The 26632-nt window shown below is 36.9% G+C and overlaps 1 protein-coding gene across 5 annotated transcripts in view; it reads left to right on the forward strand.

The window, feature by feature from the left end:
- Nucleotides 1-26632, forward strand: part of XIRP2 (xin actin binding repeat containing 2) — a 367676-nt gene that overhangs the window by 299347 nt on the left and 41697 nt on the right. For all 5 annotated transcript variants that reach the window (XM_025404417.1, XM_025404415.1, XM_025404413.1 and 2 more), the window contains 2 exons: nt 13828-13988; nt 19642-19776. In XM_025404417.1, the coding sequence (XP_025260202.1) occupies nt 13932-13988; nt 19642-19776 (192 nt within the window). In that variant the 5' untranslated portion in view covers nt 13828-13931. The remainder of the gene's footprint in view (nt 1-13827; nt 13989-19641; nt 19777-26632) is intronic.

Below are 26632 nucleotides of genomic sequence, written 5' to 3' on the forward strand. Positions count from 1 at the left end.
TGACCACGATAGATGAGTGCTATTTGTGTGTCTAGTCACTTACCAAGTCAATGCTCAGGTTTGACACTGTAAAGAACAGCACAGAGTGCTTGCAAAGCATCAGCATTTTGTGTTCCTCCTTCTGTGAGGCTTTCTTTAATGGCAACATAGTGTCAGGCTTAGAGAGGTTTCTGACATTTCCTGTGACCCTGCAATGCTGGTGAATGGGACCGAGGGCTTCGTGCCACGTCTGCTTTCCTTGGCAGGCTTCCAACTCAAGAGTACCCTGGGACATCTTGAAAGTCTACTGAAGTCTTCTTCCTAGATCCCACAAAACTAGGAGGATACTGCTTCTGATTCAGTGGTCCTCCAAAGAAAAATGTGGCTGGGGGTGGGTTGGTTGTGTGTAGGTATGTGTGTGGAGTGGGGTGGGTGTTTTCATGTCCTGTGTGTACTTAGCTCACTGGGCTGGGGAGGCTAGTTCTTTTCTTCTGGACTGAAATATGATGGAGACATGAATGTATTTGGAATTTTTTAGCCATAACGTTTCTAATTGCTTTGTGCAGCTATATAATAACAAGAGATTTTGGCAGAAATTACATTTGGCAGAAAGCCCAAAATTGACTGGTTTCACTTTCCAAGCAAACATTTTTACACAGTTCTAATTTTCACCTGCTCATGTGGTGCCCTGCTGAGACTTTTGGGTGAAGAGCTGAATTTCATTGTGGGAGACTCACAGGTTTACATGCAAGATGTTTATTTTTGCTCCTTCCTGGAAGCTGTAATCCCAAGTTTCACATAACTTCTCAATGTTGCTTAATAACTTCTATTGCAGAATTTACAACTTGTTTTCTACACGTCAAAAAAAGTATGAGAGAGAAAGTAACAAAATCTGCCAATGAGAACCATGAAAAAACAGACATTAACTTTTGTAATATTACTTCAAGACAAATTCATTCAACAAATGCTTAATGGGCACCCACTGTTTATATGTCAATATGTTAAATATTAAATACTTGTGAAGTTGACTATTTTAATCTCAACCATCAGTTTACTTCTTGGTGATCTAGAAATTTTAGTTCTAGATAAAAACAGAAATTTAATAACCAGTTCTGCAAAAATATTAGGGAAGGCTCTGCCACTCACTATTAGGGAACATACAAGCATACTATTTTTGAAAGTATTTTCTATTTTTCCCACCATTGCATGTAAGGAGACTGAAACGAGCATTTCTGGCCACTGTGTGGTGGCCAGTCCTCCATATTCACAACTTCTTTAACACCTTGAAAACCTAGTTTCATATGGAATGTTACAAAGCAACCCAATTGCTTTTTACATCCCGTGCCAACTTTCCTCCCCCTTATTGTCTACTTTACTTGAGTTTAAATACCATTGGTGTAGGAAGACTTCTGTTTGCAAGTGTTAAATTCTTTGTTGTTGAATTCATCACTGATGTATCTGTCTTAACATGCACGGGAAAAAGCAGGTTTCGATTCGAATAACATTTAATAAAAATAACTTTGCCCTTTAAAAACAGGAGTAAAGCAGCATACATGAGTTCTTCCATGTATGGTGCATTTATAGGATTAGGTTTTGAATCTGAGGGAAAAGAAACAAACGCCTATGTCAAATTTTTAAAGATACATAACTGTAAATAAATTAAGGGATGACGATACTGACTAATTATACACTCCATGTGTATCATAAGCAGGGAAGACGATTGAATTACTTCCACCCTTTGGACTGTTCCTAGTACCAGCATATCATTAGGAATCTGACATCATCTCTTTCTTTTGAAATTACGTGCTGCATTCATAGGCAAAGGGTATTTGGGTCATGTTACTGGTTACAGAGGAGAGTAACCCAGCATCTGATTGCATCAGAGTTTTGATACATTAAAATTATTATAATTTTAATATGTAAACATTCCTGTTCTAAACTGTTTTTAAAAACCTGTTTAAAATGTATACAACATTATTCAGTGTCCCTTAAAATTATGAAAGAGAGGAATCAAAATGCAGTTGTGAAAGTACAAATATATGAACAAGATGCCCATTACCTTTTCATTTAAAGCACATTAGAAAAACATAAAGCTTTGGTAAGAATAATGGTGTCCTACATGGATTCTTAACATTTCTGCTTAACATTCGCCAGTTAAGTAGAAATTTTATATTCCTATCCAAGATGAAGTAATTAAAAGCCACATTATTTTGAAAGTTTTCAAGGTTTGAGATACTATTTTTCAAAGCACATCACTGCTCTGAAAGAGTGAATTTACTTCCAGAAGAGTGGATTATTCACCAAGCCATGCTGCATTATTTAAGCATTTTCACTTTTCTCCTTGATTGCTTCATTTTCCCAAATAATGTTCAGTAAAGAAAGTGTGTTGAATTAGTGTGGCTTCCTTTCTTTGATCAATTCTATCAGTCATTAAGTTCAAAAGAAAAAATATCAAAGTATGCTGCTGTTCGTGGACTTAGGCAGAAAAAGCATTTTAAACAAAGACTTAAGATCATTGAAAACAGTTTGTGTAAATTCAGGGATTGATTTTTCTAAGACAAAAATTGGATTGAATTAAGTACATTTTGTTATTCAGACAAAAAGTGTGATTAATAGGAGAAAAGCTGCCAGAGTGTCATGTATAAGTTGGTGAGAGCTGGATGTGATGATCTGGGCTTTCTTTTAACATCCTTTGTCAAAATAAATTTCAGATGCTAACCTTAAGAGAGGGGTGAAAGTTTGGATGAAGGTGAAGAGAGGAAATTCCTAAAACACATTCAGATACCTCTGGATCCTACAGAATGCTTTTAGCACAAAAATGATTTAAGGCAATAATCGGTAAATGATTAACATTCCTACCTCTGCGTACATTCAAACAACTTAAAGATAAGCCTGCCAGGAAGATACTTTTCAAAGCTACAAATTATTAAAGCTCCATCTCCATTACATTACCTTGGCATACTTTTGTTCTGTTGAATGCCAACAGCATACTTGAAATTAAACAAAACAGTTCACTACACATGACCTAGCTTCATATGGAATTTTACAAAATCTGTGGAAGAAAGAAGTTGATCATTTTAGGAAAAAGATTTTAAGCTCGTATGCACGTGTCACCCCCATCTACCAATGCACTGCTTTGACCCAGAATTAAATCACTTTCTGTGTATTCTGGAGGCCATGATGGTTTTAGGGGCATTAGCGGATATTTTAACCAGTCCCTTAGAGACATGCATGCTTGCTATTAATCATAGACGGAGCCTGCCTACTGTCTCTCTATGGCTGAGGGGTGAGCACATTTACTTGCTATTTCTCAAGTTCTCTTTCTAGCTAAGACAACCAGAAAGAAGATGAAATTCTCCCCACAAGGGCACAGACCCCTACTAGCTAAACCACACATAGAGGAGGATCTGGAAAGCTGAGAATCACAGGGAAGTTTGGGAAAAGGAAAAGCACAAATGAAGCGGTAGCAATGAAAAGGGGATACATTAGAAAATCAGGGTCAGAAAAAAAAGTTATGTCACAGAGGTAGCAATTCTGTAAGAAAGATAATTATGTATGAAATTTTAGGATTTTCTAAAACAGAGACTTTAGAAATAATAGGATAGCAACTAGTTTAAATAGAATGAGTGCTGAAATTAAATAGAAAGGAGATGCATATTCAAACTGACCAAACAACAATATTTGTAGGGGTTTTCCTCACAATGTTGAGTTTTTCAACACATGGGTACTTAGCACAGTAACAGTAGAATGAACCATCAATGAAGGATACAGTTTCCTTCTCTTTACCTTTGGTAGGTAACCACCAAGCAGCAGGGACTGAAAGACTGGCCTAGTAATCACCTGGGCTGGTCTGGGTCATGGCCAGTGTTCACCGTGCCAAGCCCATTTCTCAAAGGCCCCATAGGAAATTTTAAAAGTGACTAACTTTGAATGACGATTTCATGATTTTACCTAAAAAACACAGAGCAGGAAAAAAACATGAGGAACCATTAAGGGGGCGGGGTGGAAAGAGCAGATCTGTCTCTACAGTGTGACGTGCTAGGGTGATTTTCATGAACTTTACATTTTCAGTGGACTTTCACGTTGCTTATTGGTGAAAAATTGGTGGTTCTTGGCCTAGTGCCAAAACCACAGATAAACTAACACTTTACATGTCATATACATTCATAAAACCTATTCTATTTATCTTTTTAGAAATAAGGTCAGATCAATACTGTATTTCTTGAGAATCTTTCTAGTGTTATTCTTTTTTTATCTCTTCAAGTGGAGCATGACTGACTATAATGGTGATTAATTTGTCTCCAGCTCTGACAACCGTGCCTAGCCGATGGTGGATGGGAAGTAGATGTTTAGAGAATGCATGACTAAAGCCCTAAGAGGAAAATGTACCATATACCTGCCAGGTGTGGTGGTTCACGCCTGGAATCTCAGCACTTGGGGAGGCCAAGACAGCCAGATTACTTGAGGCCAGGAGTTTGAGACTAGCCTGGCCAACATGGTGAAACTCTGTGTCTACTAAAACTACAAAAATTAGCCGGGTGTGGTGGCGGGTGCCTGTAATCCCAGCTACTCCGAAGGCTGAGGCAGGAGAATCGCTTGAATCCGGGATGGGATGCAGAGGTTGCAGTGAGCTGAGATCATGCCACTGCACTCCAACCTAGGTGACAGAGTGAGGCTTTGTCAAGAAAGAAAGAGAGAAAAAGAGGGAGGGAGGGGGGAGGGAGGGAGGGAGGGAAGGAAGCAAGGAGGGAGGGAGGAAGGAAGGAAGGAAGGAAGGAAGGAAGGAAGGAAGGAAGGAAGGAAGGAAGGAAGGGCAGGAATGGTACCATATACCTTCAGTATACAGCTGTGATGAAGATTGAGACAAGGGGACATTTGGATTAAAGTGTGACACCACCTCCCATCCTCTGGAGAATAGTAGATCACTCGAAAATGAGACCAGTGGCCCTTGCTTTGCATTTTCCCTTCCTTAAGTCAAGTTTATTCTCTTCTCTGTTCAGTTGGACCTATCCCTAACCAGTTCTCAAGTTTGATGTCTATAGTGACCAAAGCAATATAGCTGAGGGGTTTGCTTTGATTTCTAATTCTAAACTCAAGCTTGTAAGAATGAAAAAAAGTCACTGATAGCTGTGGATATTCAGCTTATTTGCTTCCCTTTGATTTATCCTTAGATTATGCTGAAGTCAATGTCTAGAAAGGATTTATGTGCATATATTTAAGAAGCAGAAAACAAGTTTCATTCCCTTAATTAAAAATTTACCTTGAAATAAAAATGTTATATTTTAATGAAAATATATTTACATAAGAGACTGTGTAGAGTTTAAAGTTTAAAGAAATACTTGAAATCAACTCCAGGCTCAGCTACTTACTATACAATATCTTCTGAGTGTTACTTCCTCATCACTAAAATGGGAATAAATCACCCATCATATGTGGTTTTTATGAGAATTAATGGGATAATACATGTAAAATAATTAACACATTATATTCATTAACTGATAGCTATCATTATTATAATGTAATATAAGTCTGAGAGAAATGTCCAACAAGAGACTTACGCTGTAAAAATATGTACCCTCTACAGGCATTTTTAATGATTCTATTTTATTAGACTATTTCAATGAAATTTAAGTCATTTTATTCAATTATTGATTTTTTTAATTGGCCAAATCTCTAAGCTAAACGATTAATTTAAACATGTTTAATAGCAGTATGATTAGATTTTCATATATGCCCAAACTAGCAACATTTTTATACTAATGATTACCTAACTTCTGATTAAATTTTCTTAATTCATAACTGCTGTAGTACCGGAAGTACTTCCCATGAGATGATATGAGCTGCAAAAGACACAGGACATGTCTATAGAAAAAGAAGTGACAGCAGTTATAAATAACAGTCCTATTATTCAGAGAGATTAGAATCTAAATGGACACTGAAACTGAGTCTTATCAGGAAGGCGGACACTTGTGAGGACCCTTGTGATTACATTGAACCCACTTGGTTAACCTGGGATAATCTTCCCATCTCAAAATCCTTAACTTCATTATATCTGCAAAATCTCTTTTGCCATGTAAGGTTACATATTCATAGATCCTGGAGATTAGGATGTGAACATCTTTGGGGGACCAATGTTCTGTCTACTACAATGCTAAATTTTGTCTTCTTCCTCTAACAGGCAACTGGATTTAAAGAATCACTTCCAGTATCTGGTGAACCAGGAGAATACTAGCTAGGACAGACTTAGTAAGAAAGCAAGAACTAATCCTTTTTATTACCATGAGAGATCTTCTTTTGTTAATGTATAAAGCCCAAATAATCACATAAATGGATGGATTTTTGGGAAGGTGACAAGTACACATACAATAACACAATGCATTTTGGGGGAATAGGATCACAGGGAGGTTAGTTTGAGAAATGGAATCTGAGTCACTGTGTTTATTTGCTGGAAAAAATGCTACAAGATAGTTTTTGTGCTTACTTCCACTCATTTTTATTCCCTCGCCCTTCTTCTCCATGTTTTTTTAAGAACTCTGAATTAATACAGGACTGTGCTGTACACTTGCTTTCATTTTATTCTCCATCTATTTCTTGGTTTTATAATATTCAAATGAGGATAAGAATATATAAAACTCAAATTGATTACAAATTTTACTTGGCAGTAGCATTCTGAATGCTTAAAAGAGATGAATTTTATTATTAGCTGAGGGATTTGCAAATATTAAGAATTATAGAAAAATTTATTCATGCTAATGGCTCTCAGCCTATGATATGTGTATTGGTATGATACCCTGCACACAAATTCAAGCAGGGTTATAGATCATGTATTTCGGTTTGACAGAATTTATCACTCTCCCAATGTAGTTCTAAATCAATTTGTTTTCAAGAACTAAACAGTTGACTTCTTTATAATGAGCATCCAGAATAAAGTAGCAAAGCTATTGATGTGTCACCTGAAATGTGCTTGCCTTCTTGAAGCTGGTATCTATGATCACTTCAGCTTTGCAGGCTTCCATGGGGCTCACCAGCAAACTCTGCCTGGTTCTTAGGTGGGATTACATTGATTTTAGCATATTTCAAAGAAAAAATAATAAATTCTGTTTTTTTCTGCTAAACAGTTTGGATTATTGTTAACCTTAGAATTTCTTTTGTGTCACAATAATACACTGGACTAGCCATCTGGGAATATTATGGATATTTTTATTGTATGTGTGATATGAGTCAGTTCCTAACAGAAAAAGGCATCTCTTTGTTGTTTGACTTTTCCTTCATTTGCTTACTGAGCATGGTGATTTTGTTTGTTGTTGAACACCTGTCCTTCTTAATAGGTAGCATAGGTAGCATCAGAATTGGAGTTGTCACAGAGCCTGGGGCCGGATTGCTGAGCTTCCCTTCCCAGCTCCGAAACTCACCAGCTATCTGAACTGGCGCAGGTTTTAGAAACTGTTTCCTTATCTGTAAAATAGAGATTAAAAAATAAAATAGCCTCTATCTCCCAGTATGATTGAGAGTATTAAATGGATTCGTATTCTGACACATAGAAAGCACTTTATAAATATTTGCTATGAAGTTTTCACTTGTAAATCATTCTTTGAAGTTCTTTATCCATTATTCAATATTAGCATTTTTTTCTGGCCCATCAGTGTTCTTTAATGAAAATAAATATGTGTATTTATTAAAATTATCCTTTTCTAATTTTTATTTTCTCTTATACATTTTGCTGAAAATATTTTTTACTTTGAATTTTTATGCTTATAAAGTCCAGTTGAAACCATTTTATGAACTACTTGTATTTCTCTAAAGATTCATAATTTTAAAAAATATTTAACTCTTTAGCCATCTGGTATTTCACTTGCAATATGCTGTGAGGTGGGGATCTCTTAATATTTTCCTCAAATCATTACCCAGTTTTTCCCAGCACAATTTGTTGAGAGTGCTGCAGTTTCATCCCCTTTCTGCATCTTTCTCTCTAACACATATTCACAGGGCCAACTCCCTCAGGATTCAGTACAGATGTTCTACTTTTCAGATGCCTTCCCTGACACCTGCCTCAGTAACATAGCCAGGTGGATTATGTCCCTGCTGTAGGCTTCCAACTCAGCTGGAACAAACACATTACACACTGGCTATAATACCCTGTCTCTCCAACTATACTGAAAGCCCTGAAAGATAGTGAAAGTATCTTATGCTTTTGGTAGAGAATCAATATTTGTTTAGTGAGAATGAATATAAATAAACCTTATCAATTATATAATTAATTATATAAACCTTGTCAATTATATAATTATGTAACTAATTATATAATTCAAAATCATTTATTTCTGAGCTTTCATCTGGCAATATGTAGAAAGATATGGTAAAGTCACCTGCAGCTATTATTTTCCCATAAGGGTTTCCTTTTCCTTGTTACTAATGGCCTTTTACTGTTGCTGTACTGTGCTAATTAGCACGTAGTGGTCCACAGTTATTCCAGCTTCATAGTGGGATGGTATCTTTTAGCTGTGCAATGGTCCTTTATCTCATTTAATATATGAATAATTTGTTTTTAAGGATACTTTGTATGAAGATAGCATAGTAATGACTTTTCTTCATTTACGTTTGCTTGGTAATTTATTGTTCAATATTTTTTTTAAATTGTATGGTTTGTTTTGCATCTATTTATTGCACATGGTACATCGTTAGGTTGTTTGTTTTCATCCTTCGATGTGAAATTTGACCTCTGAATATTTCTATGATTAATACTTTTAGTTATAAATAAATAAATACAACTATTTTTATGTCTACCTTATTATATTTTGAGGGCCTTCGTTTTCCTTTGGGCTGCCTTTGTTATTATATGGTCTGTTTTTGACTTTTTGTTGCCTTCTCACATGGTTATCAACTTGGACCCATGTAGACCCTGGTTCACAAAACTAAAATTTCAGTAACCAGTAACTGGTTCTGTAATTCCTTTAGTGTTCAGCATTGTAAAGGAAACATCTAAGGATATCTGAATTTTGTTTCTTTATTACAGATACTCTTCATGTATCTGGATAACTATAGAATTTTTCTTTTTCCATGAACTTAAAATGTTCACCAGGATTTGCCAATATGTTGGTATGTTTAAATTAACTTTATTCCTGGCTTGTGGTAAATATTTTCAATCTATGCCCAAATTTCATTTTTGGCAATTTTTTTTCTTCTAGTATATCTTATTTCTTCTACCTACTTCCCCATCCTCACATTGAAATGCCTGTAGTATGGATTTTCCTCTGTTTTCCATCTTTGCCATATTTCATATTGCTGCTAATATGCTATTGATTTTCTTTTCTGTAGCATATATTATCCTATTTACTGCCTTCAATGTGTATTTTAATTTTTCAAAATGCTTGAATATCTTTAGTTCTTTTCTCATCTTTGGCAAATGTCTTGTCTTCTGATTTCACGTTGGCCAAGTCTCTGCTAAAAATCAGACATGGCTCATATCACATCAGCCTCACAACCTAGACACTATCAAGTAGTCTCTGAAAGAAATAAGGAGTTCAAAGTGCTTTCCATTTTATTCTGCAGACTTTTGCATTGTCCACAATGGGAAGGCAGAAGGGAAAATAAATGAGATGACTCGCACAAATTTAAGCAATGTGTAAGCCACTTTTAAAGCACCTAGTATTAATATATCTCTCATCCATATTGTCAATTGTATTGTTACACAGTCATCCTTTCCATACGACTATCCACAACTACAATTTAAGAATGTATCTCTCATATTTTGAAAGTAATAGGAAATATTTACATTTATCTGGCTTTAGAAATAAGATTGTGACAAAGATTGTGTCAAATAAGATTGTGACAATCACAAAATAAGATTGTGAACCCAGACACAGTAGGTGTCTTCTGCATAGTTTTTTTTCAGGATCTGACAGTATTTTTGAGCAACACATTGACCCTAGCTCTATGTATCAAACCATTGACCTTTATTTCCAAATTGTAACTCTGCGAAAATTTTAGGATCATATTTATAACTTATTTCAGATTGTTGGATGATTGCTTAATAGGAAATGAGGTTAGATTTTTCACTTCTTAATGTTGTAAGAACATATCATTTTTATAAATCACTGAATTCCAAATTTGAAATTTCCTGTACAGCTAGTTTAGGATGGTTCATAACAAATCTATCAATGATCCTTTTGAAATATTTCTCTATATTAATCTGTGCATATCCATAAGAATTCTTTCTCTGACTATATAAATTGTAAAAGTAGGAGAAAATTCTAGAATTTATATTACATTGACTATTCCTCACTGTTTTCTGTCTCTGACATCTTACCAACTTCAAGGAAACACAGAGGGGTCGCTATTCAATCCTTTCTGTTACGGACTGCAGACATGTGACATGTGAATAATCGTTCAAGAAAGGAAGAGTGTTCTGCCTTATAAATATTGTACCATTGTGTGTTTTTTAAATGTTTTAAACATAGACTCTCCATTGAAAGTAAAATTCAGAAAGGCATAATGAATTTCTGTAACCTGGTCAAATTTTATTAATAGATTTAGTTTGTTTTTAAAAACTGCAGAAGAAAAGCATATGTTTGGTGGTTGAGAAAAAATATCTCTAGTTACACAATTTCTCATGATTTAAGAATGTAGAAATGGGCATAAGTTGGATCTATCTATAGTATATGACTTTTTATATTATATCAAAATTAAAATGTAAATCTTTTTTCTAAGAACCTCAAAACCCTTATAAAAGACATTATTATCCTTGTTATCTAATAGTTGCCATGATAATAGATTGTATTTATTTTGTTTTATTTTCTTTCAAAGTGCTTCTCTATATGTTTTTTCTGCTTTGTGGGATGTGTTTTACTACACAAAGAATGAATGTTTTGAATGGATTATAAATTATTTTCTTATATGTGAATAAATGCATGCTTTCTATGTTTAGTGTGCAATGAATTCTAAGCCCAGCTATACCATTAACTCGAGATTTGGGAGAATTCACTGAACTTCTTCGGATTTTGGATTACTCATCTGTACAATAAATTACCTCTAATCCTCAGAGACAGAAACTCCAACAAAATGATTTTGTGATATTAATATTTATAATGCTTTCTAACAGAAATAGTCATTTGAAAATTTAATTTTTCCCTTCCTCCTTTACACAGAGTACTTTAGCCTTTTATTTTGTTCCTTTCTTGTCCGACTTGCATGCTTAATGGTTTTATCATTCCCTATTTTTCCACGAGTGTTGTATGACAATAAGCATCTTTAGTTGTTCCTCTAACTTTCTTTTTTCTTTAAATAATACCGTCAGCTCATTTATACTGCTCTCCAAACTCAATTGCTTCTAAGACATGTGGAATTGAGTATTATGAGGCCAGGCACCTCATGTTCCTCTCTTCTATCCCCCACATCCCTAAAGAAGGGGCTGACTTAAGTACCCTAAAAATTTACATCAGGTGTTATCAGCTGCAGGTGCACTGCATTATAGTAGACTGGGCAGGAAGTATCACCTCATTTTTCATATGAAGAAATTGTTAGATATTGACTTAGAAGGTTAGGAAATAATGTGGATACAGCCTATTGGTTCAAGGTAATTTTTCTAATCTGAGACCCTATCTGAGTATGCAGTCACTGATAGGCTGATAAGGGAAAAGCAGGGCGGCGGTGGGAGTAGTGACAGAGAGAGAGAAAAAAAGAATGAAAGTCTTTTCTATGATCATCCAAAAAGGCCATGAGCAATGGAATCCAAATATCTCAATACTCAGCCCACTGATTTCTTTTTGACAAATAATGTTGGGCATTTTGTCATTAAAAAATGATAAAAATCAAATATTTGAAAGCTAAATACTATTTGTAAATTTTAGCCAAAAAAAAAAGCCTGAACTTCTATTAAGATTATCAAAAGAATGGCATCTTTTATGGATAACACACAAAATAAAATTTATATTTTAATGTGGAAGAACTTTAGGGTGTTATGTTCAATAAAATCTATATGACATTCATTCACATCAAAGTAAGAACAGCACAGTTGAATGTAAACTGAATTCATCTGTGCAGATAGATAATCCACAGAGAAAAATAAAGAGCTTTTCCTCGGCATGTGAAAGACTTTCAGTGATTTGTTGGAATCTCTTTTTATCAGAATCAAGTGGAGGAGTCTTTTGTATGGCTATGAGGTTTTGGATGACAGGTGAATTTCAAAGATAACTGGCATTTGTTGTAAATATAATCAGTGTTGTACAATCAGCATTCATATAATACAATGTCTTATTCCTTTATGCTTTGTATCTTTTTGGTAGCATGTTAAGTATTTTTACTATTTTAGCTACAATATATGAAAGTGTTTACTGAATAAGAAGTCTCTATGGAAAACCAAATACTCTAGGAAGGTGTCAAAATGAAAATGATTTTTAATTTTTTCTAGGAGTTTCTGTGAGAACACAGAAATTGTTCTCAACTGCTATTGTGTACATAAATCTTAAAGACGCTAATAGAAAAAGCAAGCAATTCAATAAGATGGTTCAACGTGAGGACTGAGAGTTGAGGGAGGAGAGAGGAAGAACGGGGCAGGGAGGGAACAGCTTGGCTGTCTTTTACTAGAGGTTATTTGGGCCTTGGTTGATAGTGATTAAATTATAACAACCCAAATAAGAAGTACTACAAAGAGCCCTACCCCGTAAGCCCCAGAAACTACCAGCCCTAAGAGTGAAGGCAAGAGATGCATAAATGAGTGATGCATATACATAAACTCATATACAAAAGCACATATATACATACCTATGTCATACCCTTGAAATGATTTTGGAATCAAAACCATCTAAGAGTGAATAGTAAGCCATCAAGCAGACGGATGACAACAAAAATCACTGGATTAAATAAGAAAAACTAGTTTTGAGATCAGTTCTGGCATACATAAGCTAAATAGCCTTGGAGAATCACAGAACAATGGAGGGTCCTTATGTTCCTTTCACATAAGGAAACAGTCAGGCATATGTTTTCTTCTGCCTAAAAGGAGTTGATTAGATTGGGTTAGGTTCGATGATCTCTAAGATCATTCTGTTTCTAACAACTGCTATTCTGTGATTGTGCAATCAGTCTTTCACACTGTTTCCAGATAAATAATTCCTCCTACCCTGCATTTTTGCCAAGTAGATGGCTTCATGGGTAAATATCAGGCTTTCTGAAATGGGTGCCTGACAAAGCTGTTTCTAATGATACTATTTCTTCTTTCTTATGTAATACATTCCCCATATGAAGAAAAGAAAAAAAAATCCACAGCCTATCATATTAACAGTTTTTGCATATTTTAGCTGGATATATCTCCTTAGAGGTTGAGGGGTGAGGAGAGAAGAAAGGAGCAACTCTCAGACTTGTTAAAGATTTTGTCAAACCATATTCAAATCTGCCACTTATTAAAGGTGTGATCCTTGGAAAGTTTTTTAATAGCCGTGACTCTCCATTTTCTTATATAAATTTTTAGAAAATAATATTACCTACCTCACAAGATTGTTAGCAAAGTAAATTTGAAAATGCACATAGAATTTAGCATAAATTCAAAACATAGTTCTTGAGGAATGTTAATTGTTGTTATATATCTGTTACTAAATATTTCTCATCACAATAATTGCAAGAGTAGGAGGGGGGATAAATTTTTGCTGTTTACCTAACTTTATGCTGTTATACACGCATTTCGTAACTTTGCTTGAAAGCTTGAAGGAGATGACCATGAGACATTGAAAATATTGTGAAATGCTACAGTCCATTTTATGAGCTCAAATGTTTTAAATGTTTCACCATTTACAAGGTGATGCTGTTTTCTTCTTAAAGCTTAACACACATATCTAAGCACGCTCCATTTGCTTTCAGCGATTGCTGGCCCTAATAAGCCTGAGAGTGTATTTGCAGAAGACAGTGCTGCTCTGGGCGAGGTTGTGTCAGACCTCCACGAAGTGGTCTCCCTGAAGGAGCGGATGGCAAGGTACCAGGCAGCCGTTTCCAGGGGTGACTGCCGCAGCTTCTCTGCTAATGTAAGCTGCTTCTAATGGTTTTGCATTAGGCAATGTGCTTACTGTCTATCCCAATTCCCTCTTTATATTTGAAATGTAAGAATACTACTGGACAGGGAGCTAAAGTAGAAAGAGTACAAAAATAGTGTGTGAAATCAATCCAGACTATCTGAATTTAAGTTTCAACTGTGCTACTTATTACTTGCGTGAATTTGACCTTTTTTTTTTTTTTTTGAGATGGAGTCTTGCTCTGTCATCCAGGCTGGAGTGCAATGGCTCGGCTCACTGCACCCTCCACCTCCTGGATTCAAGTGGTTCTCTTGCCTCAGCCTCCCGAGTAACTGGGATTGCAGGAGCATGCCACCGTACTCAGCTTTCTATTTTCAGTAGAGACGGGGTTTCACGATGTTAGCCAGGATGGTCTTGATCTCTTGACCTCATGATCCTCCCGCGTCAGCCTCCCAAAGTGCTGGGATTACAGGCGTGAGCCACTGCACCCGGCCTTGAACTACTGTCTTAACTTCTCTCTAAGCTTCAGTTTCCTTGGCTGAAAAATGGGGATCATCATTTACCACACAGAGTCTTGGTGAGGAATCAGAGAGACAATTTATGTGAAAGCCATAAGGCACTGTATACATCTGTTATTATTATCATCATTATCACTTAACCTGTAGATATTCTCCTCAGGAAGGTTGGGAATTAATTTCAAATTTTAATAATGTGGGTTTGCATGTCACCTTCCTTGGTCTCATATATGGTTCATTGAAATTCACTGGCAGTATAATTTCTTTGGCTTTTCTTGTGTCTCTGTATGTACTAAATCCATTAGGAAAGGTTTAATCAACATAAAAATGAGAGAGATTAGCAATGTAGACACTCTGCTAAACCAATTATGATTATAGGAAACTACAGGATTCAGTAAGATCACCAATATTTAGAGCCAATGCATTATAAAGGCATATTCAAAAGAATTTTTGGGTTCTGTATTCTGTGGCCTTCAACTTAATGGAATATAAGAAAGTTCTTTTATAATTATAATCTCCAAATTAGCCTAGTTGTGTATGAGCAAGAGAGAGAGAAGCCAAAAAAAAAGGTAGTGTATTAAAATAGCTACACTTAACATGCTTCTTTACAAATTATTTAGAGACAAGGCTGATTGTGCCAAATTCATTTAAAAAATGCAATTCTACATGACATTTAAGTTTTCACATAGTCATTAAAATACATTTTAGACACAGCTTAGATTTGGAATGAATGTGCAGAAGTGACAGAAGTATCTAGATCACTTCCAAAATAAACAGTGGCACTACAGTACCTCCTGCCAGTCTTCTTCGATGGCACCCCCTGCTGGATCATTGAGGAACTTATTCGTGTTCTAAATTAGAGAAATGATTCATGAGGAAACAGTTGATTTTGAAAATGCCTAGTTAAAGAAAGACTGGTTATTTAGTAAACAATATTTGATTTAGGAAGATTGATCTTGCCAGTTACTATGAGAATATACATTTAAAAAGTGGTATCAGGGCATGATATATATTTATAATGTGTTTAAAAAGGGACTGTTTATATTGGACGCATAAGGAAACTAAATGATCCCATTATTTAATACAAAAGCAAAAACTTTAGGGCTAATCTGAAAACGTCTACATATAAAGAATTTAGTAATCCTCTCTTCCCTGCACACTTTATAGACAAGAAAACCAAGAGAAAGTTACTTATAGGAGATTATAAAATTAGGTAGTGAGGAGGCCAAGCTAGATTCCTAGTCTCTTGACTCTTGTACACTTCTAACTGAATTCAACTTCCTCCTCTTTCCTAAATGAGAAAGTATTTTTGGCCCCCTAAATAAATATTATACTATATGGTTTGGCCCTAAGCGAATACTGTGAGAAAGAAGAGCACATACATTATCTCAGCGGAATCCTGGTAAATATCTAAAGCAAAGCAAAATCATTATTTATTTAATCATGTGCATGAAATGCTTGTTCAAGCCACCCCTAACACACCAAAAATATCATGGAAACTGCCTGTGACTACATCTGTATCTCCACAATTAGCCCAAAATTTTAAGTGCAAAATCTGGAAGTCACAGAATCAGACCCAAACTGAATCTACTATATTTCAATCATATTTACACATGTAAAGACAATCTATTTTTCCTTGTCTTGGACTCAATCAGATGGCATTTGCTTGTATCTAAATGAAAGTTATGCCTGTGAAACAGTGGTGGTCTGTAGAAGCCCCCTAAAAGAGAGGGAAAAGTAACACTTGTTGTACAATGAATTAAAATGCCAGATTCATTTTCAAGTCTGTGCAATTTTATTCCCTTTACCTTTTTTAATACTCACAATAAATCTGTGAGAAAAATATTTCTAGGCCCAGTTTATAAGAAAGAAACCCGAGTTCAAGAGCTGTAGCCCAAGATTTTGTCAGGGCTGGAATTAGAAGCACTATCTGTCCAACTCCCAAAAAATTATATTATTTCTTTTATGCCCTATAAACCAATAACCGTTTTTGTAAAAAGAACTTGAGGACGGTGTAATGTATTTACCTAGATTTAACTGTTAAGTGTTCAAATTAACATATTATTATCAGCATACCCATTAGATTCCAAACCTTATTGCTGAGCCAAATAATAAGAAACACAGAATAATAATAAACATAAAAAGTTTCAACACAAAGCAATTTCAGTTATGTGGTCAATGATGACATTCATTAGTTGGGACATTTAGAGCATGACACTAAATAATGCAAGGAAATAATGCAAGAAATAAATTTCACAGGAAAGGTCCCCAACTGAGCAAGGAAGCATTACTCCCGGTTATGGCCACAGACTGCTTCTTGGGCAAGTCCTGCCATCTCTCGTGTGTAAACTTTCATCTAAACGCTGAGTGGAACAAGGAAGCCTTAGCATCACCACTGAACCGTATTTCAGAAGATTTGTCTCACTTGGGTGAATGAGCAGCTGCAGTAGCGTAATGATAGTACCAGGGGTAGTAGGGATGGTATTAGTACTACTATTAAAAATAATCTGTAGTGGCTCTCGCCTGTAATCCTAGCATTTTGGGAGGCCAAGGTGGGTGGATCACCTGAGGTCAGCAGTTCAAGACCAGCCTGGCCAACATGAAGAAACCCCATCTCTACTAAAATACAAAAAAAAAAAAAAAAAAATAGCCAAGCATGATGGCGGGTGCCAGTAATCCCAGCTACTAGGGAGGCTGAGACGGGAGAATCGCTTGAACCCAGGAGAGGGTGGTTGCAGTTAGCCGAGATCGTGCCACTGCACTCCAGCCTGGACTGCTGAGTGAGAAGACTCCATCTCCAAAAAAAAAAAAAAAAAAAAAAGAAAAATCTACTGTATGAATTTTTCCTTGTGTACTATAGTCTGTTTCTAAAGTGCAGTGCTAAAGGAAAGTAATGGGTGTATTTGTTTTGTTTTGTTTTTTTGAGACAGAGTCTTGCTCTGTTGCCCAGGCTGGAGTGCAGTGGCACAATCTCGGCTCATTGCAACCTCTGCCTCCTAGGTTCAGGCAATTCTCCTGCCTCAGCCTCCCAAGTAGCTGGAATTACAGGCATGTGCCACCATGCCCGGCTAATTTTTGTACTTTTTTAGTAGAGATGGAGTTTCCCACATGTTGACCAGCCTTGTCTCAAACTCCTGACCTTGTGATCCGCCCACCTTGGCCTCCCAAAGTACTAGGATTACAGATGTGAGACACCGCACCAGGCTGCTATATCTGTTTTTTAATCCATTTTATAGATGAGAGGCAACCTGTCCAGCATAAGAATTGATCTTTTTGTGAAAATGCACTTACCAGGAGAGCATCCAGTTGTAAGCATAATACTAAGGCTTGCCAGATTAATTTGCACATGATTGGGACATCATAATAGTTGTTTGAAACAGCAAAGTTCTTCTTAATAATTACCTTAATGTCTATAATTTAATACTTATATATTATCTATATATAATTTATCCAGGAAAGCCACTTATATAAATTAAATGGCAGAAGGGGTAAAATAAATATTGTGGCCTTAATTCACCCTTCCCGTTTTTCTCTGTATCTTAAATTTCAAAAGGGGTGCTGTACATTTTTATGACCTTAACATACATCAACTAGAAGTAATTGATTAGGATTTACATTTGAAGTTTGTTGGAAAATTTGATACAATATATACCTAGTTCATAGAAGAGTACAATCGTCTCTTCTCAAAGGGCCAGCAGGCATATTCTGAAATATTTGATAGTCCACATAAATGAGGAAACATTATTAACTTAGTAAAGCAACCACTTGAGTATCTGCTAGTAATTTAGATAATCCTGAATATTAGTTTATAATATTCTGGAGTACGGGAAACCCAAACCTCTAGATAGGCACTACGTTTTTAATATCTATTTGAAAAACTACTTATTTGGGTAAATATCCAGGACCCCAAAGTCCCCAGTCCTCGGTATAGAAACCTCTCAGCTCCTGGGCCCTCAGTTACTTTCGACGTCTTAAGGCATTGAGGGTTATGTCAGGACTGGGTCAGACCTCAGGAGACCTGCTCTTACTTGAAGTGTTGCCAAGTCTTCCAGTTGCAAGGAGACCTAGAATATTCCTGGAGGAGGGAAGGCTGGCATGGGGCCTGTTTGCTTGAGAGTTATCCCATCTGGGCTTGACTGCCTGCTGGGCTCTGGAGTGTGCTGAATCATCAAAACCAATGCACCTGAGCTACTTCTGCACTTCCTGAAGGGGCATAGGTCTTACAGGACTACTAAGGTGCTTTTCAAATTGCTTCCAATGATACCTATCGAAATTAGTTTTTTCATTTGTGAAATGACAGTGGTAGACTAGAACGCTTCTAATGTGAAAGTCCCCTGATTCTGACATGCCAGTGCTCAGAGCTGATGCCTGGGGTGTGCTAATCCTGGAGTAGTATAACTGCTGGTTTTCTGCCTATTCTTTGAGACCAGTGATGAAGACAGACAGATATGGATTGAAATTCCAGTGCCAGCACTTCTGTTCTAGCTGTGAGAACGTAATAAGCTGTCTTACTTCTCTAAGTCTCAATTTCCTTATTTTAAAATGTGGGTAATAGGTGTCCATATCTCACAGAATATGGAGAAGCATTAAATGACAAAATATGTCATTTAATACATACAAAATCACTTAAGTAGTCTCATTACTCATATTAATATTTTTACATAAGGAATATTCTGAGGCTATTTTGTTCATCCTTAATAATTTAAAAAATTTGGAGTAAAAATGATTTTAAAATTATTCTTAATAATGTGTTCCCTATATAGATGTTTGGGATTTTAATGACAACTTCATTGTGGGTTCAAATTGAGTCCATTATTCTAATATCCACTAGTCTGTATATTGCAGGAGAAATACTGTGCAATCTGATAGGTCTTATCTGCAGACATCAAAATTTATCTGAGATTAGGAGAATTAACTCAATACTTTGAAGATTCTTCTGACTTTATATCAAAAGACTGATAAATGAGAAAACAACCCAGAAAGAATATCTTTATTAAGCTTTTGTTAAAGGCATACTGAAATAATGGTGTATGTGAATATCTTTTTAAGATACTGCCTATCAATAAATGTCAACTATTTTAAAAATAGCTTGAGAATCCCATCCTGCACAGCTGTAAAGCTGAATTTTCCTTTTTCTTAAATCATCCTAGATGATGGAAGAATCAGAAATGTGCACAGTGCCTGGTGGTTTGGCCAAGGTGAAGAAACAATTTGAGGATGAAATTACTTCTTCCCGTAATACCTTTGCTCAATACCAATATCAACATCAGAACAGATCTGAGCAGGTAATACTACTACAGGTGATGGGTAAATCAGCCATGGTTGAAATGCTCTCATTTTGGTGCCAATGTAGAAATCTCCTTTCTTTAGTGATACATTTATTTTCATTGCTCATTAACAAACACTGTAACTTTGAAATGTTTTAGAAAATCATCTTTAAGACATATATATGTATTTATTTACTTACTTGAAGCATTTTTGCCAAATTTTTAGAGATCATGCTGGAATATTCTACCTCTCATCTTCTAATGTTTCAGACATTAATGAAAATTAAATAGTCTAGGTTAATCAACAGGTAAATTGAACTGTTAAGAGCAATGTTTATACTGAGTCTCTGCTTCTAGGTTATAATTCATAATAAACTAGCTGCTGGTTGCTTGCATAGATTAAGTTGGAAGCATTATTCAGCTGTTTCTTGTGGTGGGGAGTTTTCTGTTTTCTTTAAAATCCTCAAACACTGAATAGTAGAGCCCAGATGTTACATAAAACCACATAATCTGACCTCTAAATGTTATCTTATATAAATTTTTTTCCCATTTCATTGATTTCATTATTTCATTATTATATATTACAAAATACTGTCATGAGATTTAATGATTTTTGAATGTGAGAATCTTAGTAATAAACCTCATCAGACTTGAAAATTTTTAATAGTAATTACACTGTAAACAGCTGTACGTAGGCCCATGTTTTCCATGAGGAAGGAGACAACTGAGGTAATTCTTAAATTTTGTAGTGAGAAATGAAGTGGATGTATTTTTTTTAATCCGCAGGACATATAGAGTTGCCTAAATTTTTTGTTTTGTTTTGTTTTGTTTGTTTTTTTGTCATTCTACTGGTTTTTTTGTTTGTTTGTTTGTTTTTATACTTTAAGTTCTAGGGTACATGTGCATAACGTGCAGGTTTGTTACATATGTATACTTGTGCCATGTTGGTGTGCTGCACCCATCAACTCGTCAGCACCCATCAACTCGTCATTTACATCAGGTATAACTCCCAGTGCAATCCCTCCCCCCTCCCCCCTCTCCATAATAGGCCGCGGTGTGTGATGTTCCCCTTCCCGAGTCCAAGTGATCTCATTGTTCAGTTCCCACCTATGAGTGAGAACATGCGGTGTTTGGTTTTCTGTTCTTGTGATAGTTTGCTGACAATGATGGTTTCCAGCTTCATCCATGTCCCTACAAAGGACACAAGCTCATCCTTTTTTATGGCTGCATAGTATTCCATGGTGTATATGTGCCACATTTTCTTAATCCAGTCTGTCACTGATGGACATTTGGGTTGATTCCAAGTCTTTGCTATTGGGAATAGTGCTGCAATGAACATATGTGTGCATGTGTCTTTATAGCAGCATGATTTATAATCCTCTGGGTATATACCCAGTAATGGGATGGCTGGGTCATATGGTATTTCTAGTTCTAGATCCTTGAGGAATCGCCATACTGTTTTCCATAATGGTTGAACTAGTTTACAATCCCACCAACGGTGTAAAAGTGTTCCTATTTCTCCACATCCTCTCCAGTATCTGTTGTTTCCTGACTTTTTAATGATTGACGTTCTAACTGGTGTGAGATGGTATCTCATTGTGTTTTGATTTGCATTTCTCTGATGGCCAGTGATGACGAGCATTTTTTCATGTGTCTGTAGGCTGTATGCATGTCTTCTTTTGAGAAATATCTGTTCATATACTTTGCCCAGTTTTTGATGGGGTTGTTTGTTTTTTTCTTGTAAATCTGATTGAGTTCTTTGTAGGTTCTGGATATTAGCCCTTTGTCAGATGAGTAGGTTGCAAAACTTTTCTCCCATTCTGTAGGTTGCCTGTTCACTCTGATGGTAGTTTCTTTTGCTGTGCAGAAGCTCTTTAGTTTAATTAGATCCCATTTGTCAATCTTGGCTTTTGTTGCCATTGCTTTTGGTGTTTTAGACATGAAGCACTTGCCCATGCCTATGTCCTGAATGGTATTACCTAGGTTTTCTTCTAGGGTTTTTATGGTATTAGGTCTAACATTTAAGTCTCTAATCCATCTTGAATTAATTTTCGTATAAGGAGTAAGGAAAGGATCCAGTTTCAGCTTTCTACTTATGGCTAGCCAATTTTCCCAGCACCATTTATTAAATAGGGAATCCTTTCCCCATTTCTTGTTTTTCTCAGGTTTGTCAAAGATCAGATGGCTGTAGATGTGTGGTATTATTTCTGAGGACTCTGTTCTGTTCCATTGGTCTATATCTCTGTTTTGGTACCAGTACCATGCTTTTTGGTTACTGTAGCCTTGTAGTATAGTTTGAAGTCAGGTAGCGTGATGCCTCCAGCTTTGTTCTTTTGACTTAGGATTGTCTTGGCAATGAGGGCTCTTTTTTGGTTCCATATGAACTTTAAAGCAGTTTTTTTCCAATGCTGTGAAGAAAGTCATTGGTAGCTTTATGGGGATGGCATTGAACCTATAAATTACCTTGGGCAGTGTGGCCATTTTCACAATATTGATTCTTCCTATCCATGAGCATGGTATGTTCTTCCATTTGTTTGTGTCCTCTTTTATTTCACTGAGCAGTGGTTTGTAGTTCTCCTTGAAGAGGTCCTTTACATCCCTTGTAAATTGGATTCCTAGGTATTTTATTCTCTTTGAAGCAATTGTGAATGGAAATTCATTCGTGATTTGGCTCTCTGTTTGTCTGTTACTGGTGTATAAGAATGCTTGTGATTTTTGCACATTAATTTTGTATCCTGAGACTTTGCTGAAGTTGCTTATCAGCTTAAGGAGATTTTGGGCTGAGATGATGGGGTTTTATAAATAGACAATCATGTCATCTGCAAACAGGGACAGTTTGACTTCTTCTTTTCCTAACTGAATACCCTTGATTTCTTTCTCTTGCCTGATAGCCCTAGCCAGAACTTCCAACACTATGTTGAATAGGAGTAGTGAGAGAGAGAGCATCACTATCTTGTGCCAGTTTTCAAAGGGAATGCTTCCAGTTTTTGCCCATTCAGTATGATATTGGCTGTGGGTTTGTCATAAATAGCTCTTATTATTTTGAGATACATTCCGTCAATACCGAATTTATTGAGAGTTTTTAGCATGAAGGGCTGTTGAATTTGTCAAAGGCCTTTTCTGCGTCTATTGAGATAATCATGTGGTTTTTGTCTTTGGTTCTGTTTATACGCTGGATTACGTTTATTGATTTGCATATGTTGAACCAGCCTTGCATCCCAGGGATGAAGCCCACTTGATTATGGTGGATAAGCTTTTTGATGTGCTGCTGGATTCGGTTTGCCAGTATTTTATTGAGGATTTTTGCATCGATGTTCATGAGGGATATTGGTCTAAAATTCTCTTTTTTTGTTGTGTCTCTGCCAGGCTTTGGTATCAGGATGATGTTGGCCTCATAAAATGAGTTAGGGAGGATTCCCTCTTTTTCTATTGATTGGAATAGTTTCAGAAGGAATGGTACCAGCTTCTCCTTGTACCTCTGGTAGAATTCAGCTGTGAATCCATCTGGTCCTGGAGGTTTTTTGGTTGGTAAGCTATTAATTATTGCCTCAATTTCAGAGCCTGCTATTAGTCTATTCAGGGATTCAACTTCTTCCTGGTTTAGTCTTGGGAGAGTGTAAGTGTCCAGGAAATTATCCATTTCTTCTAGATTTTCTGGTTTATTTGCGTAGAGGTGTTTATAGTATTCTCTGATGGTAGTTTGTATTTCTGTGGGGTCGGTGGTGATATCCCCTCTATCATTTTTTATTGCGTCTATTTGATTCTTCTTTTTTTCTTTATTAGTCTTGCTAGCGGTCTATCAATTTTGTTGATCTTTTCAAAAAACCAACTCCTGGATTCATGGATTTTTTGGAGGGTTTTTTGTGTCTCTATCTCCTTCAGTTCTGCTCTGATCTTAGTTATTTCTTGCCTTGCCTTAGCTTTTGAATGAGTTTGGTCTTGCTTCTGTAGTTCTTTTAATTGTGATGTTAGAGTGTCAATTTTAGATCTTTCCAGCTTTCTCTTGTGGGCATTTAGTGCTATAAATTTCCCTCTATACACTGCTTTAAATGTATCCCAGAGATTCTGGTATGTTGTATCTTTGTTCTCATTGGTTTCAAAGAACATCTTTGTTTCTGCCTTCATTTCGTTATGTACCCAGTAGTCATTCAGGAGCAGGTTGTTCAGTTTCCATGTAGTTGAGCAGTTTTGATTGAGTTTCTTAGTCCTGAGTTCTAGTTTTATTGCACTGTGGTCTGAGAGACAGTTTGTTATAATTTCTGTTCTTTTACATTTGCTGAGGAGTGCTTTACTTCCAATTATGTGGTCAATTTTGGAATAAGTGTGATGTGGTGCTGAGAAGAATGTATATTCTGTTAATTTGGGGTGGAGAGTTCTGTAAATGTCTATTAGGTCCGCTTGGTGCAGAGTTGAGTTCAATTCCTGGATATCCTTGTTAACTTTCTGTCTCGTTGATCTGTCTAATGTTGACAGTGGTGTGTTGAAGTCTCCCATTATTATTATATGGGAGTCTGAGTCTCTTCGTAAGTCTCTAAGGAGTTGCTTTATGAATCTGGGTGCTCCTGTATTGGGTGCATATATATTTAGGATAGTTAGCTCTTCCCGTTGAATTGATCTCTTTACCATTATGTAATGGCCTTCTTTGTCTCTTTTGATCTTTGATGGTTTAAAGTCTGTTTTATCAGAGACTATTATTGCAACCTCTGCTTTTTTTGTTCTCCATTTGCTTGGTAGATCTTCCTCCATCCCTTTATTTTGAGCCTATGTATGTCTCTGCATGTGAGATGGGTCTCCTGAATACAGCAGACTGATGGGTCTTGGCTCTTTATCCAGTTTGCCAGTCTGTGTCTTTTAATTGGAGCATTTAGTCCATTTACATTTAAGGTTAATATTGTTATGTGTGAAGTTGATCCTGTCGTTATGATATTAACTGGTTATTTTGCTCATTAGTTGATGCAGTTTCTTCCTAGCCTTGATGGTCTTTACATTTTGGCATGTTTTTGCAATGGCTGGTACCGGTTATTACTTTCCATGTTTTGTGCTTCCTTCAGGGTCTCTTGTAAGGCAGGCCTGGTGGTGACAAAATCTCTAAGCATTTGCTTATCTATAAAGGATTTTATTTCTCCTTCACTTATGAAACATAGTTTGGCTAGATATGAAATTCTGGGTTTAAAATTCTTTTCTTTAAGAATGTTGAATATTGGCCCCCACTCTCTTCTCGCTTGGAGAGTTTCTGCTGAGAGATCTGCTGTTAGTCTGATGGGCTTCCCTTCGTGCATAACCCAACCTTTCTCTCTGGCTGCCCTTAACAGTTTTTCCTTCATTTCAACTTTGGTGAATCTGACAATTATGTGTCTTGGAGTTGCTCTTTTCGAGGAGTATCTTTGTGGCGTTCTGTGTATTTCCTGAATTTGAATGTTGGCCTGCCTTACTAGGTTGGGGAACTTCTCCTGGATGATCTCCTGAAGAGTGTTTTCCAACTTGGTTCCATTTTCCCCCTCACTTTCAGGCACCTCAATCAGACGTAGATTTGGTCTTTTCACATAATCCCATACTTCTTGCAGGCTTTGTTCATTTCTTTTTCCTCTTTTTTCTTTAGACTTCTCTTCTCGCTTCATTTCATTCATTTGATCCTCAATCGCTGATACTCTTTCTTCCAGTTGATTGAGTCGGTTACTGAAGCTTCTGCGTTTGTCATGTATTTCTCGTGTCATGGTTTTTATCTCTGTCAGTTCGTTTATGGCCTTGTCTGCATTGATTACTCTAGTTATCCATTCTTCCATTCTTTTTTCAAGATTTTTAGTTTCTTTGTGCTGGGTATGTAATTCCTCCTTTAGCTCTGAGAAGTTTGATGGACTGAAGCCTTCTTCTCTCAACTCGTCAAAGTCATTCTCCATCCAGCTTTGATCTGTTGCTGGTGATGAGCTGCGTTCCTTTGGAGGGGGAGATGCGCTCTTATTTTTTGAATTTCCAGCTTTTCTGCCCTGCCTTTTTCCCATCTTTGTGGTTTTATCTGCCTTTGGCCTTTGATGATGGTGACGTACTGATGGGGTTTTGGTGTGGGTGTCCTTCCTGTTTGTTAGTTTTCCTTCTAACAGTCAGGACCCTCAGCTGTAGGGCTGTTGGAGATTGCTTGAGGTCCACTCCAGACCCTGTTTGCCTGGGTATCAGCAGCAGAGGCTGCAGAAGATAGAATATTGCTGAATAGCGAGTGTACCTGTCTGATTCTTGCTTTGGAAGCTTCCTCTCAGGGGTGTAACCCGCCGTGTGAGGTGTGGGGTGTCGATCTGCCCCTAGTGGGGGATGTCTCCCAGTTAGGCTACTCAGGGGTCAGAGACCCACTTGAGCAGGCAGTCTGTCATTCTCAGATCTCAACCTCCGTGTTAGGAGATCCACTGCTCTCTTCAAAGCTGTCAGACAGGGTCGTTTACATCTGCAGAGGTTTCTGCTGCTTTTTTTGTTTGTTTGTTTAGCTGTGCCCTGTCCCCAGAGGTGGAGTCTACAGAGACAGGCAGGCCTTCTTCAGCTGCTGTGGGCTCCACCCAGTTCAAGCTTCCCAGAGGTTTTGTTTACCTACTTAAGCCTCAGCAATGGCAGGCGGCTCTCCCCCAGGCACGCTGCTGCCTTGCCGTTAGATTGCAGACTGCTGTGCTAGCAATGAGGGAGGCTCCCCAGGCGTGGGACCCTCCTGGCCAGGTGTGGGATATAATCTCCTGCTGTGCCGTTTGCTAAGACCCTTGGTAAAGCGCAGTATTGGGGTGGGAGTTACCCGATTTTCCAGGTGTTGTGTGTCTCAGTTCCCCTGGCTAGGAAAAGGGATTCCCTTCCCCCTTTCACTTCCCAGGTGAGGTGATGCCTCACCCTGCTTCAGCTC

This window comes from Theropithecus gelada, chromosome 12 (assembly GCF_003255815.1).
Source record: "Theropithecus gelada isolate Dixy chromosome 12, Tgel_1.0, whole genome shotgun sequence".
In the NCBI taxonomy this organism is placed as follows: domain Eukaryota; kingdom Metazoa; phylum Chordata; class Mammalia; order Primates; family Cercopithecidae; genus Theropithecus; species Theropithecus gelada.